Below are 16,880 nucleotides of genomic sequence, written 5' to 3'. Positions count from 1 at the left end.
AGGAGTGGGGGGTACAGGGGAAAAACAAAATCGTCTCCATATTTTGTATAATTAAGATTATTTTTCTTTTTTTTTAACAATTTTGTAAATATTAACTTTATAAAAAAAAATTTTTTTAATCAATTTCACCCCCACCCTAAAAATAGTTTTAGTTTTGAAGACTATAGAAGCCAGTACAGGGGGGGTGATTTTCAGTGCATTTTTTTTATATAAATATATTTTGTGAACAATTAAAAATCTTTTGTGTAAAAGTTTTTTTAGTTAAATTGCACCCCCACTCCAAAAAATAGTAATAATTTTGAAAGTTGTAGAAGGCAATACAGTAGGCCTTTTTCAGTTTTTTCTATTAGCATCTCGCTGGATCCACAAATTTGTTCCCTACCAAAGTGGGGTCTTAATCCAGCCAACCCCCTCAGATACCCATCACACTTAGCGGCCAAACTACTGCTGTAGTTGTCTGCTATGTTATGACGTCACAGGCGAACAGTAGAATTAAATAAATGAATAATATTTAAAGTGGCTATTAGTACTGCCACATCCACGCAAATGAAATACGGTATGTGCGTGCGCTTTTTAGTTATAATCATTTAAATAAATAAACAAAAAATATTGTATTTAAATAAATTAATAATATTTTAAATTAAGTTGTGCATATATGTGTGAGTAAGTCATGCATCAGAAAAAAGCTGTGTTACAGTAAAGTCCTACAACTGTGTTGCCAGCATTTTTTTTTTATTTTTTATTCTAAACCACAGTAAAATCATTTTTTTTTACTCTAATTATTAAACTGCCCACAGCTCCTCTATTTTGTAAGCAAGTACATCTCATCTCGGATATCCACTGGTAACTCAACAAATTAAATACAGTAATTATTTTCGTAATTGTTAATTAAGATATGTTTTCATAAATTTATTATTTATAAATAGCATATAAATTAAAGAAATTAAAATAAATCACAGAGATTAAAACAATACAATTCAGATTATATAATTAAGTCTACTAATCACAAAATCATCTTTAAATTGGATATGTAGTGACATAAAACAACTCATATAATAATAATAACCAGCTATCTAGAACCTTCCAACTAGTGATACTGACCTTGTACATATTAGTTTCATGAGATTCTACATGACTAATTATCCCAGCAGCCAATCCATTAAAAGAAAATAAATAAATTGGAAGACAACAAATAATTAGAAAACTACATTATGCTAACACAAATAGAACTTACTTATGGAGATTCAAAATCAAATTTTAATGTATTAAGTTACTCTTTTAATTTAAACTAAATTTTACTGAATTTCAATGTCTCGAAAAATTTCTGGTGAATTTTTTTTTTTGTAAACGTTTATCATGAAGACCCTAATACAAACACAATCGGTGAAAATTTATAAAAAAAAAATATATATATACATATTAAATCAACATGTATATTAAAAAAAATAAAAAAATGAGTATATTAGTGTATGTAATGACTTGCATATATACATGCCAGTGAAAACTACAAACAAGAGCACTTTCAATTGCTAGTTCCAGGAATGACAGTATTAAGTCAATTTTCAGATGTATCTGATCCTGATTTATTAAAAAAGTATCTCATGGAAAGAATTAAAACAGCAACTGTAATAGAACAGTGTCATCAGGTTGTAGCTATCAAATAAAAATATAACTTTTATTAAACATGTTAAAATTTAATGTGGTGTTATGATGCTGTAGTTAGTTTAATTCAAGAAATAGTATATGTGCTTAGTTAAAAATACTGTGACTAACTCAGAGAAAAAACTTCACCAAAGTGAAAAACCAAGACAAAGTTAACTTTGTAAAAGTTTAAAAACTAAAACGTGAACTTCAGAAAAAAGGGAGGAAAAGATTCAAAAAAGAAAACAGAAATTCTAAGAGCTGAGAAGAATGCCAAAGTCTCCTTGATATAGAGCTGGAATTCAGAGAGCAAGTACAAATTGATACATTAGTATCCATTTTTTAATTTATGATTTTTTGGATACCACCTTCAATCCTAATAAATGATCCATTTTCTTAGAAAGAGATAAAGATGTTTTCCACATCTCTCTTAATGAAATACACCTTCTGTCAGGAGATTTTTTCAGCACACTGAACAAATCAATTTGATTTCTCACTGAGAAACACTATACCACTGACCACCAGTTTATGTTAATAAAATGGTAAATTTTCCAGAATCCAGTAAAATATTAATATGAATTTTAGGACAAAGTCGGATTATTATAACAATCTGGAGTACTATTGCAAGGACAAGAAAAGCAATTAATAACCATTACCTTTGTATTAACCATTATTTATAATAAACATCAATCATTTATTTTTAGTAAATTATTAATTAATTAAGGAGATAGTTACGGCAAGCGATTGTAAATGGAGCAGTCATAAATCTGGATGTCTGCTGTAGTAATAACTAGATGGCAGCCAAAGATGTTCAAAATTATAATTATTTTGTAATTCTATCATAAAAAGTTCAAAATTACCATCAGCTAAATAGTGAATCAGTCAATTATTTGGGACTTACATCATCTTCCACCTCTTCAACTGGAGGGATCACTTCATCCAACTCTCCATTTTCACTCATTTTTAAGACTGCAGCAGATTCATTATCAAGTAATTTACTTACATCACAAATTGCATCAATTCGCTAAAACAGAAATGACATATTCTTAAACAACAGTATTACAATAATATATACCATAAGCTCACATGTAAATAGTCTGAATACAAACTACTCAGGTATAATACTACAATGCTTCCTAATATGTTGTACATGTGGTAAACATTTAATAATGGGATTGCAATGTGATCATGGTGAAATAGAATAATAAATTTGTACATACTCACCACTTAACTACAATCATATAGCTTCCAAAGATATTTACAGAAGAATTACACAGTGTACACTTCTTTTTACAACTTCTGGTTAGCATTGTCCACTTCTTGCTTTGAAGTTATAAATTCTTCCTGTTGGATTTAACCTGGGATCTACTTTCGAAATAATATCACTCCTGTGAACATTAAGAACATCCCTAAGTCTGGTTAGTGGAAGGAAGGTGAAGGTCCATGTGGACGTAAGAATTTTCACGTAAGATTTTCACCGTTTGATTTTCCTCATTTGAGTCTAGAACATACCCCAACCACCAATATCCATCATATTTTCGTATCAAAAACCCAACCACTTCTGTGAATTCAAGATCATCATCAATATTTATTGTGCTTGCTACTGCTGAGTGTCAGAAAATTAAAACACCCTCACTTACACCTGATTCTTGTTCAGTGGAACAAAAGAGTGGAGTCCACTTGCACCTGCAAGAATACAGTACTTAGGCCTGAGTTCACAGAACTTTGAAAATCCTATTATCAGCAATGTATACTTCTGTTTAAGCAATGCAAAAGCTTCACGGAAATTACACAGAATTAATATTTTCTGAACATGTTCTCGTTTTCCATTTATCTAAAAGAAACAAATTTTTTTTTACAGGCGACTTTTTTTTATCATTCAACTTATTTCCTCACTCTCATACAAATCAGTTACTTTTTCTGCTGTTTCAAAATTTAAAGTTCTTTCAGGTTTAGGACACGACGTGAAACCTTTTTCTTTAACCAGACTTTTAGCCTTCCTTGCAATGTAGTCTGATACTCCAAATTCATCATGAATGTCTTTTAAAATTCTCAATATTTGGATCCGGATGCTCTTATCATTTGCAGTATTAAATTTTTCCTTCAATTGGTTGATTATTTCACGTACAGAGGAGAAAGGAATAGCATCTAGTTCGGAATATGAAACCATAATCAATATTTTGCTTTTGAACACTACTGCTGCAGTAGTGCTCAAAAGCACTACTTAGCAGCAGCTTAAGAAAGCTGCTTTCTTAAGCTTTTCTTGAGGGTATTTTCTTTCGCATAGTCATTTTTTCTGAATAGGTGATTCATTTAAAACAATCAACCTTCTGTTCAGAGTATTTACAGCTTCATCTTTTTCTGGGGAACACAAGGATCTAATTGTTGAAATTCTTCATCATTAGTATATTCTTCAGCATTATTTTTAGCAGAGGCTTATATAACTGTTTGCAGCAAGTATCACAAATTTTGTAACCTTATTTAAGAAAAGTAAATATTTGCACAAAGTTCTTGCTTACACTTCTCAGGTTTTTCTCACAAGAATTATGACTTTACTTCTGAAATAGATTGCAGCAGTACATTTTACTTGAAGCTGTACAAGTTGATGGTTTCATGCTAGTCACGGTATTCTGGTCCAAGGCTGTGTTAAATTAGTCATAAAATTCCACTGTAGAGAAAGGCAAGCTCAGTTAACAAAGTGATTGAAAAATGTGAAATATATTTTTTTGCATCACTTTATTGATATGATTAATCCTCTTGGGGAGGACACCCTCAACCTTCTGTTTCAAGAGATGATCCAGACTTGCTTTACTCACCTCAACAGAATGAAACGCGTAGATTCTTTTGCTGGCACTAGGAGTGCATGTCACGGCATGCTACTCTTCTGCCTCATCAAGTGCCTTAGTCTGGAAGACTGGAAGGAGAGGGTTTTCACCGACTGAATCTCAATTGGAATATTCTGCTGAACCTAATTATTACAAAATTATTTTTTAACATAATCCCATTATGAAATGTTTACCACATGTACAACACATTAAGGAAGCAAAGTTTATTTTTTTCAAATTTAAAAAAACACTTTTATATTCAAGGTTAAATAATGTTTTTGGTGACCTTGAACTGTTAATATCACAAAATCTTGCTAAGTGATGTACCATAAAAAATTTCCATTTCACTCACCGAGTGACTGAAAAATATTTTTTTTTATCACTTCATGGGTAGAGGGGCAAACCTGTAAATTCTATTTGAATTACTGGACATGAATCTGAGAAGTGCATTTATTTTCATTGATTTGATGTGGAATGACCCAAAACAAACATAGGCAGCAATTACAATGCATACTCAGGGCATTTTTATTAGCTAACGACCATAGCAGTCAACAGTAGTAAATAAAAAATCATGCTCTTATCAGATCCATTTCAGATATCACTGACATTATTAGTACACTGTTCATAATCATTTCTGGTTGGTGGTCTGTGATTTAATCATTAAAAGTGGAGATTTTCTTTACACCCAAAAGTTATTACTCCGTTAACGGCATACTTGAGAGAAAAAACTGGTTTTTGTAACTGAACATTGGGAAAATATTTAGAAGAGCTTTGCAACAAGTTTCTCTTAAAGACATGTCTCTGTTGGGAAGCTCATTAACCAAGAGCACACTAGAATTTAAACATTATTTTCAGAAGTATTGAACAAGGAAAATTTAACTCTAAATATCTTTCCTAGTTGACATAAGAGATCATAAAAAGGATTTCTTAACAATATCACACCTATTCAACTGACTGAAACTACGTCCAGATTCCTCAATTTGAAACATCAAATTGAGGAATGACCCAATTGAAAACTTTTTTTTCAACTTTTAATGTTAATACTGTTGGATCTTCCTTACAAAAATTTTGAAATTTGTTTCTTCATAGTTTTCATTTGTGTTTGTACACTCAGGCACCCAAACAATAGCAAAAAATCTTTGTTCAATTGAATAAGTGCTTCTGTCTTGTCATTTTAACTTTACACTGCACAAATCAAAATTTTTACAAAATGGATAAAAATAACATAAATTCAAATCTAACAATTTGAGTAATGAAAGCAGCTGATTAATCTTTATAATCACTTGATAACATTTACTATTACCAACCTGTATGTTTATCATGGCAAGCGACTTTATGGCCACTCTGTAGATTTATTTAATGAATCCAAAGCAGTAAGCATAACGAGAATTCATTTACATAAATAACACAAAAACCATTAAAACTAAAAGAATTCAAAGTAAAAACAATACTGTAAATGTAAAAACACATTTAACACCATCAACAAAATATACTGCTGTATAAACATAACTGCTGTCAACTATCGTACATGACAAAAAAAGGGAAATTTATGATATAAAGTTCATAATTTACAATATTTGTATAAATTAGTGTTTTGCACAGTCCTTAATCTATAATTCACAACTAATTATAATAAAATAAAACAAAAATATACAGTACAGTTATAGAGTATGATCCTACTTATCACACAGCAGAACATTAGGTCACATTTTGGAATAATCACAATAGTTTCAATTGAGTTACATATAAAATTCATGGCTCACAAGATCCATGAGTCATGTATGTAACTATTCGGTCTACGCTTTTTTAAAAGATAATATAGGTTTCATTGACCAGTTAATTTCAGGCGGTTAACTGTAACAGTTTTGAGAACTAACAAATATAACACAAGTAACAGTATTTATCTGTTATGTTTACATGTTATGTGATGTGAAATATCAACATAATTTGTAATGTGGCTGAATATTATTACTGTTGCTAATATTATGTACTCATTATACAGACAAATATTGTAAACACACACCAGCAGAAGAAAAGTACACATTCTTAACTAGTATATTTAAAAATATATAATACTTTTACGAAATTTAAACAGGACAGAAAACAGCAAGCACTATTTCATATGAATAGATAATAAAAAATTATTGTACAGTAAAACCTTTTTAATGGTTGGATGAACAAACGTGATATTAAATTATACTTTTGCTTACAAAAACATTTTTTTTTATTTTAAATAAATTCAATTTCAAAATTGAATATTTATAAATATATAAATATGTTTTTTCTATCAATTTTGATAATACTGTTTGCAATAGGGTACACTACTTAAAATAATAAATACATTCTAATTTTATAAAACACAAAAAAAACTAGTTTTAATAAGTTACATTTTATTTTACAAACTAGTGGTTGTGCTTATTATAAGTGGTATGTTCCATTGAACTGAATGTAACACAGTAGAACAGCGATATTTCTAACACAATACAAACTGTTGAAGATCCTACTCAGACGTTAAATACAAACACATCGAATAAGACCATAAACATTCCATAGCTTTTCAAATAACATTAACACACCTAAAATGAAACCACAAAAATGAAAATTCTAAAAAAAATTTCACGCGCAGTTTTACATTGCTATATGAAGATTAAATAAAAACAATATGGAACAAACAATAGAAAGACAAAATATATCCACTATTACCTGGACGTATTTTATTCTTTGGTTTTCCAAAAGGCATAGGATTTTAAGTAGCTTCTGATAATATGGATCAACTTTCAAATCTGGATCATCAGTTGCAAAGCTGAAGTCTTCATCAGTAGCATTTGAATCTACCTTTACCTCCATGATTTAATATCAAAATATAAATTCCTAGTATAATTAAAACTCGCAATCTTCCATTAACGTCAGTGACACTAGCGGCTACTACGATCACGTGTTCGTCCTCTGCAATTCATAGACGCTATTGCGTGCAAAAAGGGTCACATAGAGTATATAATAATTTAGCTTTTTTAATGACGATAATTATTTTATAGTAAATACGGTTATGTTCTTCAACGTTGTCACAAAACGCTAACCTTGTCTCCGTTATTCATTTTTTTACCCCAACGTACATTAATTCCTTCCCGAAATATATAATCTCTTGGGCCATTCAACATAACGAGTTTTCAAGATACAAAACTAAATTCTCGCATAGTTTGGCGCGTTTAATATAGGTCGTGTATGGCAATTTTAGGTAAACTGAAAATTCTAACTTATCATACATTTATATTTACAAATGAATAACCTATGTTAAAAATGACATATTATTAAATAAATAATATCCATCACAATTAAACAAATGTTTTTTTGGTGAATTCCACAATACTTAAGTGTTTGACAAATAACCTTATGTTTCAGTTGCTACTTTTGATAAATTACCAATTCCCAAATAATACCATAAATTACCAAAATTAAATAATTTGCCCACTCATTTATTTAAAGTACATATTTTTTTTACTTTGCAAACACAGTATTTATCTTCAGTGATTTCTTTTTAATAATACCAGTTTATTAAAAAACTTTATTTTCTGCAAATTACACAAAATAATTTTCATTAATGCTTGCTAAATTGTTATTTTGTTATTTTTTTTTACTTACTTTATTTATTTAGTGTCACTGTTTCATGTATTTATTAGATGTTTAAGTTTGTTATATGTTGTTATATTGTTATATTTAAGTCTTAACCATAATCTTTATACTTTTATTTTACAATTAACGGTATATTCTATGAGCGATTTGGATAAAAATTTTACCATAACTTTCCATGATCTCACCATGTGAATGCTGAGGAAACCTATTTTATCTGGTAGAGTCACACACTTACCCATTCTTGATGTTATAAATATAAAAAGTCTATTAACTTAACTAGCCATGTCGCGAAGGATGAGTGAAGCAACTCTTTCCTGGCTAGCCATGGGGCTCAGCCTCCTGGACCCCTGTATTTGTTATTCTCATAGTTTTGAAAATAATAGTGGTAAATAACAATTAAAGCCTGAAAGGTTTTAATTGTTATTAATTGTTGGGGCCAAGGTAGCGAGCTGAAAACTGAATATGTTAAAATGCACAATCTATTAATTTTACGTTAAAAAATTGAATTAAAAACAGTATTAGGTCGTTGTCCTAACAGCAAAATTCTTAACTTAACCCCCAAGGATGCTAGGGTCTCAATCTATGGCTTAACCTTCCCTAGGATCACGAATGTATCCTGAAAATTTGAAAGCAATCTGTTGGTTTTTCTCATGTGAAGCTGTTGAACAGACAGAAACCAAAATTTTTCATTTATATATATATAAATGTAAAAGATTTCAGTCAGTCTTGTAACCACATTCAAAAATTAATACTGCTGTTCTGATCCTCGTGTAAACTGATGTTATTGCTTGCAGATACATCTCTGTATGTACAAATCAAATTTTCAATTTCATTTGAATACCGTACTTTTAAGTAATTTATTTTCTAAAAAAAATTCTCAACTTTGGTTTTAATAAATCTGTTGTCTGTTTATACCTCACACTTGGTCTGAGTAAAACCAATTCATCAATACCCCTTTAAAGATCTAACAAAACATGTATTTCAAAAATATAAATAAACAAGAGATAAATATTAAAAAACACAACTGCCAAAAAAATAACACTGACAAACATTGATTGCTCTTTAGTTTAATTACTAATATAGGATAATTAAAGAATATGTGGGTGAAAATTTTGTATATAGTATAATTCTTTTTCTAATTTTTTTAAATTTATTTAACATATATAAACAGATATTTATATAGTCTTTGACACTCCTGGTAAAGTAAAGATTCCAATGCAGAGTCATACATCTAAATCAGTTCAGCCTTTGTGCTGCTACGGTGGAACAAACACATACATACATACATACATACACCGTAAATACAGAACAGCAAGAAGAAAGAACATGCTTACGTGATCAAATATACTGCCTGTTAAAAAATCATATGATTTTTTAAACATATGTATATATGTTTATTGTGTATATGTATGTATAAAACCATGACATTTCCGGTAATGTAAGGATTCCAACGCGAGAATCATACATCTAAACTGGTTCAGCCATTGAGCTGTTCCAGTAGAACAAAAATACATACATACACCCTAAATACATTACACTCCTTTTTCGGGCAGTTATGTAATAAAACCGTCTTACCGGACAAAAACCATTGCTCTCATAAAATAATAATGTATTTTATTTATTTACTGATACTCAACATAACAAATCCATTAAAAATGTACCTACTTATGCCTACATATATGTACAACATAAATCAAAGAAAAATAATAATAGTAGTAATTATACAAAAAACATAATTCTGACAGTCAAAACAAAATAATAATGTAGAAAAAACATTGAATCCAGTAATTACATCACTGACAATTAAATTTACATATGTTAAAGTATAGTAACTACACTCAATTTTACTTAAACAACTTTTGCAGAGCCGACATATAACTGCAAACTTACAGTAAATACACTGAAATAATATACTAATTAGTCATAACCACAGTAACTTAAAACTGAAAAAAAAAATTTTGAATGGTAAATTATAAGAAAAGTGCAACAGGAAATCTGAAACAGTAATAATATTGTCACTAACCAACCACACTAACATTTTTCCTTTACTTCCTTGTAAGAAGTAATGGAAGTATTGTGATCGCTAAAAAAATTTGGTTTTCTGATATCAACAGAAATATCCATTTTGTCCATCCGTAAATCCATTTGGACCAGTTTTGGTGTGACATCTGTACGTACAAACATATGTATCTTGCATAACTCAAAAACAATTAGCTGTAGGATGTTGACATTTTGGATTTAGGACTGTTGTAACATCTAGTCCCATTTTCATTACAATCGACTGGACCAAAAGTGTCCAAAAAAGCCCAAAATCCAAGAAAATTTGGATTTTGGACATTTTCTTAACTGCAGTAATAAGCCCTCACTGACAGATCTTCAACAGTATATCATAAGTGGTACTTATTTTCATTGGCCAAATAAAATTTTAATTAATGATATATTTGTATCTTATAAAGATAGGGCACATAGGTTCGAATCAAACATAATCTCCTATTTTTTAACTTTTTTTTTTAATTTAAATATATCTATTTATTAATTTATTAACCCCTGATTGTAAAAAAATTATAATAAATAATAATTCAATAATAACAATAAAAAAAATATCAGAAGCTATTAATGAAATAAAATGTTGTGTACTTTTCATTTAAAAAAAAATGTGTAGATGTAATTTAATAGGCGTACAAGGAAGTCATATGGTGTCCGCATCAGTTTTTATTACAGTCATTAATTGCAAAAAATACTTATAAAACAAGATCATCATCATACTGATATGAATATATTAGATTAGCTATTATAATATAACAATAATAAAATTAACATTAAAAATAACAAAACTAATTAATATCATAAACATAAATTAATATCATAAGTAATAAAATGAATGCCAAAACAAAATATCAGTAATATATTACTATAAATTCAATATTTATGCTTTGACGGTTATTATATTATTACTATAAAAAAGATGATAAAAAAATAATAACAGAAGAAAACAAAAATAAATCAGTTTAGTTCAAAGCTTTGATTATTAGAAAATAAATAAAAATCACTAATCGATTTTATAAAATCAATCACGGTCCCACTGTTTAAAATATTAAAATCTTTTGATTCAATTAAAACTCCTCATTATTAAAAAAAGTGGGGAATAAGCAAACATTTCTGTATTAATATGCAGAATATGAAAAAGCCCCTTACAACAAAAATACATAATCCAATACTCCATATCACCCAACTGTAGTCAATTAATCTATTTGTTTTTTTTACAAACATCTCAAATCAGACAGTTATCCTTTTCTATAATTAGTTAATTTGAAACATTTTTTGAAGTGTCTGGCACAGTAAATTAATAGAGGTAAATGTATGTTTTTTTTATAATAAAGAATTATTGAAAAGTGTACTTTAACTTCTTAATTTTACAAATATATTTTGGTAAAGAATTCCTGATTAGATAATTAAACTCTAAATAGTATATAACTGGTAAGCAAAATAACTGTATAAACATCTATTAAACTCCTTTACAAATTAGAGAACAAAATTCCCAGATTCATAACTTCCAGCACTTTCTTAATTTCTTCATTGTTTAATTTGTAAATAAAATCAATAATTTGTTTTTTACAAGTAATTGCCATTTAACATTAAAATTTAGCTATAATTAAACCAATCAAACACATTATCAATATCCATTTGAAATATTCTGCTTTTCTAGTAGAGATCATGTTTCTATAAAGTTTTTGCATCATTTGCAAAAAAACTTAATAATACATTTATTAAGAATTAAGAATACTTAATACATTTGTATTAAGTATTAAGTTATATTAAAAATAACAAAGGCCCTAAGCTGGACCCTGTGATACACCTGAAAAACTGAACAGATTTTAGAATTATAAGATATGAACCAAAAAAGTTAAAATCTTGGCTTGAATTTTATACAAAATTTATATGTCCAGATCAATCCAAAATTTTTAATGTAAAATGAATAAAATTAACTAATTAGTATATGTTGATCATTGTCTCATAAATCCACGCTGGTTATCTCTAAATTGTTTTTTACAAGGATTTATAAATAACATATTCAATATTTTATGTGGAGTAGAAATAATCACATCAGTATTCATTTGACATGCTCAACATTTTCAGTAAAACCACATTTTACTTCATTCAAACTAAAAGCCTAAAGGGAATTTCAAATAATCCGATAAAATAAAACTGTAATAAGTAAAAACTAATTAAAAGTATAAACAACAATATGCATGAAATTAGCATTGCCAGAATCTTATCACATCAATAATATTAACTGTTGCAGAAGTTTTTTTCATTAAGCACAATGTACTTGAATTAAGGAGCAACATTAACATACTTCAGAGGAATGAGGATGATATGTATGAGATGTGTGGTTAATTAAAACCCAACTATCGAAGAACACCAATATCCACAATCTAGTATTCAAATCCCTATAAAAGTAACTACCTTAACTTGGATTTGAATTTTAGAACTCTCAATTAAAAAATCATCTGATTTGCAATGATGAGTTAACCACTAGACCAGCCCCGTGGGCTTAACTATTACACTACTACTATTAACAGTTAAACCAGTACTCTTTGAAGGAGCAGGTGGAATTATTTTCTTTTAGTTTTGACTTAATAATTATTTTTTAGCATCTTACAAGTGAACATTTTTTTTGTCAGAAATTTAGTCCATTGCAACCATAAAAAACATTCTCAAGTGTAAATTTTTGAAAACAAATTTTTCTAACATCAGAAATGAAGTAAAATTACAGTTGTTAAAAAGTTATCAACACTTCATACCAAATAATCTCACACATCATCTGAATTGTTAGAAATACCCATTTTCATTTATTTCTGTTGAAATATTGTTTGAGTTTAACATCCAAGCATATGGCAATCACATATATAGTTGTTTTTTTTTAAATACCTTTTTGACAATAGCATTCATAACCTTTCATGTCATGTCATCATTTTTGTTATAATCATAAAATCTGTTTTTAATTTTTAATTTAATTTTAAAATGTTATTTAAAATAGGCCTTAAACTGCATTTAACTCAGCATGGACAAAGGTTGTCTGAATTTCAATCTTTTATCCATTCTATTTTTAATCAGTCACTACCAAACTGACTTCGTCCACCAATTATTTGTACACAAAAAAATAATCTGTTTTCTTCTAAGGAGAAAGGACTGATCAATTTTTTTTTAAATTCATTTATTTCTAAAAAAAATATTCTAATAAAAGATATTTAGGCATTGCATAACGTTAATGGCCCAGAAAGATATTTCAATGGGCTCCATAAAAAAGAAGACACAGATGACCTCCACGGCAATGGGTGTCTTGAGTGATGAAAGCAATGTAGATAAGGAATATGGGTAATAATTTGCAGGAAAGAAGGGAATGCCAAATGGGATGTGAGAGACAATGTATGTTACTAAAAATTCCTGTCAAAAAAGAAGTGCAATAAATTAACTAAAAATTTAACTGTTTGCAGAATCATAAACTAAACTAAATTTAAAATGTGCAGATAACAGATGATACAGATAGAATTAAGAGAAATTCAATGACCTTCAAGAACTAAAAGTAAAGGAATTTCTTTTAATTATGTAAAAACAAAGTAGGTGAAGGCCTAATTCTAGATTTTAAATTAAATTTTGATTGTCGTAACAATAAAAGAAATAGAACAAGCAGATATGTGGAAGCCAATAGAGTAACATTATTTGAATGTAAGCTACACTGAATAGATCTTAAGCTCATAGAGAAATCACCTCATGTCATTAGAACCTGTCCCACAAATTTCTTTCAGAAAAGGTCAAAACTATTTTTAAGGAAGTTTAACATTTATCATAACTTGTAATTCATCATATATTAAGGATGGATTCAAATGTTAATTAAAAATTATCAAAACTTTTTAATAATCTCAGTATAACGCGATTTGTCTAAATCTGCAAATAATCGGTGGTCTCAGCTTTGACCCTATCATTTGAAATGAATCTTCATCCAGCGAATCGTTTCTTCTGGTTTGCTAAGAGAAAGTAGTCGCTGGGAGCCAATTCCGACACATATAGAACTTCCAAAGCGTAGGTCATGGAGTTTTGCAGACGTGTGAGCAGACGCATTATTGTGATAAAAAAAAAACACTTTCGGCAGATGTGGACATCTAGAATAAACAGCACTCCATCTACTTCTATCAGTCAAATAATGAATAATGCTGCCTAGTGATAGACTTGTCTTTCTACAAGTAGTCTATGGGCACTGCATCACGAAAACCCCAAAAAAATCGTGATCATGACATTTCCCGCAGACGCAACCGTTTTCGCTTTCTTTGACGCACTTTCATCTGCTCCCACCTACTGCTTGGTCTCTGGTATGTAATGGGGGTGAATCTACGTTTCATCTACAGTTATAAAATGTCAAAGAACCTGGCGACGGAATAACGTTTAAATAAGTCTGACCATCCTCGAGATGTGTTCAGTCAAATGCGTCTTTAACAAAAAATAGAGTGCTCTACTATTAAAAAAAGAGGCACCCATGGAGTAGGAAGCTTTAATATCCAAAACTTCATCTAAAATGTAGTGGGTACGCCTTCAGTCGGCCATCATTCAATAAGGTATTGTTGATTTTTGAGAAGATTTCGTCGGTCGTAGCAGTTTTTGGGTCTTCATTTTGAATGGATATAACAACGTAGATTGAGCAGCCCACTTTTTCACTGTCGAAAACAATGGGGAAGAATCATTTAAAATCGAATTTAACTCTTTTTGTATGTCAATTAAATCTTATAAAAAAGATTACTTTATCAATTCATCAAACTTCAATTTCATCCATAATTTTCAGTAAATCCCAAAATTTTTTGCTTCATTCGATTGCCACAAACAATAAACTAAACGCACGCGTATGAAACTTCGCAGCACTCCATCTAAAGAATCATGCTTGACAAACATCATAGTATTTTGGTAATACTTGTGCACACTCTGTCAGGACAAGAATTTTCCATGGGACACTGATAAAATAAAACATGTCAAATTTGTTTTAAAGCTGCCTGAAAAATTTCTGTAATAAGTTCAAAAACATTCCATTTTTGTAGCTCCATTATAGCCAGTATTATGGCATTTGAAAAGGAGACAGTTCTTACACCTGCAGCGTATGCTGTATCACTGACAAAAACCTCATGGCAGCAGAAAATTTTTGGGTTCAATCATCTCTATTCTTGATAGGTAAATTAAGTGCTAGTGACCTTTGTAGACAAAATTTTAATGACAAATTCAGCTACAGAGTACAGAAAGCAGTTTTTCAATCATCAACAACATGGCAAGTCAAAAAATTATCATTAGACGTTTTTACTTAATCACGTTACACAATAAACATCTGATATTTTAAAACATCTCTTTTTGAATTTGTAACATGATTTTTAAAAAATATTTTATAAATTTGTTATACTGTGTAATACACAGTATAACACTTTAATTACTCTACTTTACAATTTTACTCTACTTTATATATTTGTTATACTGTGTGTGTGCTTAAGAGGTATTTACTTCTTAAGCAATAAACATGTCAAAACCCAAGTTTGAGAACTCGATAAATATTATTAAAATTCCTAATGAAAACAATAAAACTACAAATTTAAGCAATTTTTAAAAGTTCTACAAGAACAAACATTTATACAGATAAGTAATATTTTAACTGAGATATCTGCACAATCTTGAATGCTATAAGCTGAGCTTATGTATTTTAAATGACTAGAAGCATTTATTCAGGTAACAATGTAATAATGAAAAAAATTACACTAAATTAAGATAATGCTTTTTATGAAGTCAATATAGAATTTCAGAAAATCTAAAGACTTCACTGTATATCATGAGTAGAAATGTTTTGCATGCAAAAATACAAACCAACGATGTAACCAATAGTTTTACTGCTATAAAATAATCCTGCTAAACCCACTAATTCCTTGGTTTCCAATTTTTTTCTAGTTTTCCAGCTAACAGTACATGCAAAACAACAAAAGCGTGTTTATCAGATTAAATTTTACATTGGGTTTTTGCAAATCTTTATATTTCAAAGCAAAAAAAAATTTTCTTTCTTATTTTGTCATTCCAGGCTCAAAGTTACATTTTTATATTAATTATATTATTCCATTACATTAATATGATACTTTGGTTATACATTTGAAAATTGTATTCAGAGTGAGGGATAATAAGTCTAATTAATTTCCTTGGATTTTTTTTCCAACAGTTATCAGTTTTCTTGATAACTGATTTCTTCTTGAACTTCAAGTTGTTTTTTTATGAAATTTTGTATGATGTCCAGAATACAAGTAGAAGGTTAATGAAAAATATTTTGATACTTGAAAACATCTAGCAGAAACTTTTTTTTATTGTTTAAGAACTCACCAATAGAGTAATATTGTCTAATAAAAAATCATTTAATAAGAAAAAATGAAGTAAGTTTATTCAGTAATATTACTTTGAATCATTCACAGCCGGCAATTATAAATTGATATGAGTCTATATGAAATTATTCACGTAAACATTAATTTCTTATTTATGATAACAGAATGAAAATAATATATACCAGAATGAAAAATGCAATATGTTTTTTTTTTTATACTGATTTCACACATTAATGAATAGGCGAACTTTTGATTTGGTTAAAAAAAATTAATGAACATTAGTTAACTGAAACCCTACTACTTTGATTTGTATTGTGGGTGTTTTTCTAGTATTGTAATTCTTTCTACAAAATTTCTTTTTTGGGGCAGATTAATAAACTATACCTCA

At 28.9% G+C, this 16,880-nt stretch overlaps 1 protein-coding gene across 3 annotated transcripts in view; it reads right to left on the bottom strand.

Annotated features, from left to right (window-relative positions):
- Positions 1-16,880, bottom strand: part of Atac1 (Ada2a-containing complex component 1) — a 56,435-nt gene that overhangs the window by 39,052 nt on the left and 503 nt on the right. For 2 of the 3 annotated variants that reach the window (XM_075372673.1, XM_075372672.1), the window contains exons 1-2: positions 7,170-7,398; positions 2,543-2,665 (exon numbers count right to left, since the gene is read on the bottom strand). In XM_075372673.1, coding sequence (XP_075228788.1) covers positions 2,543-2,665; positions 7,170-7,313 — 267 coding nt within the window. In that variant the 5' untranslated portion in view covers positions 7,314-7,398. Of the gene's footprint in view, positions 1-2,542; positions 2,666-7,169; positions 7,399-16,880 lie in introns of those variants that run through there. The other variant, XM_075372674.1, reaches the window with a different exon arrangement.

The sequence above is a fragment of the Lycorma delicatula genome, chromosome 8 (assembly GCF_047948215.1).
Source record: "Lycorma delicatula isolate Av1 chromosome 8, ASM4794821v1, whole genome shotgun sequence".
NCBI classification, from domain to species: Eukaryota; Metazoa; Arthropoda; class Insecta; order Hemiptera; family Fulgoridae; genus Lycorma; species Lycorma delicatula.
The sequence above is the reverse complement of the archived record's forward strand: the minus strand, read 5'-3'. Positions and strand labels throughout refer to the sequence as shown.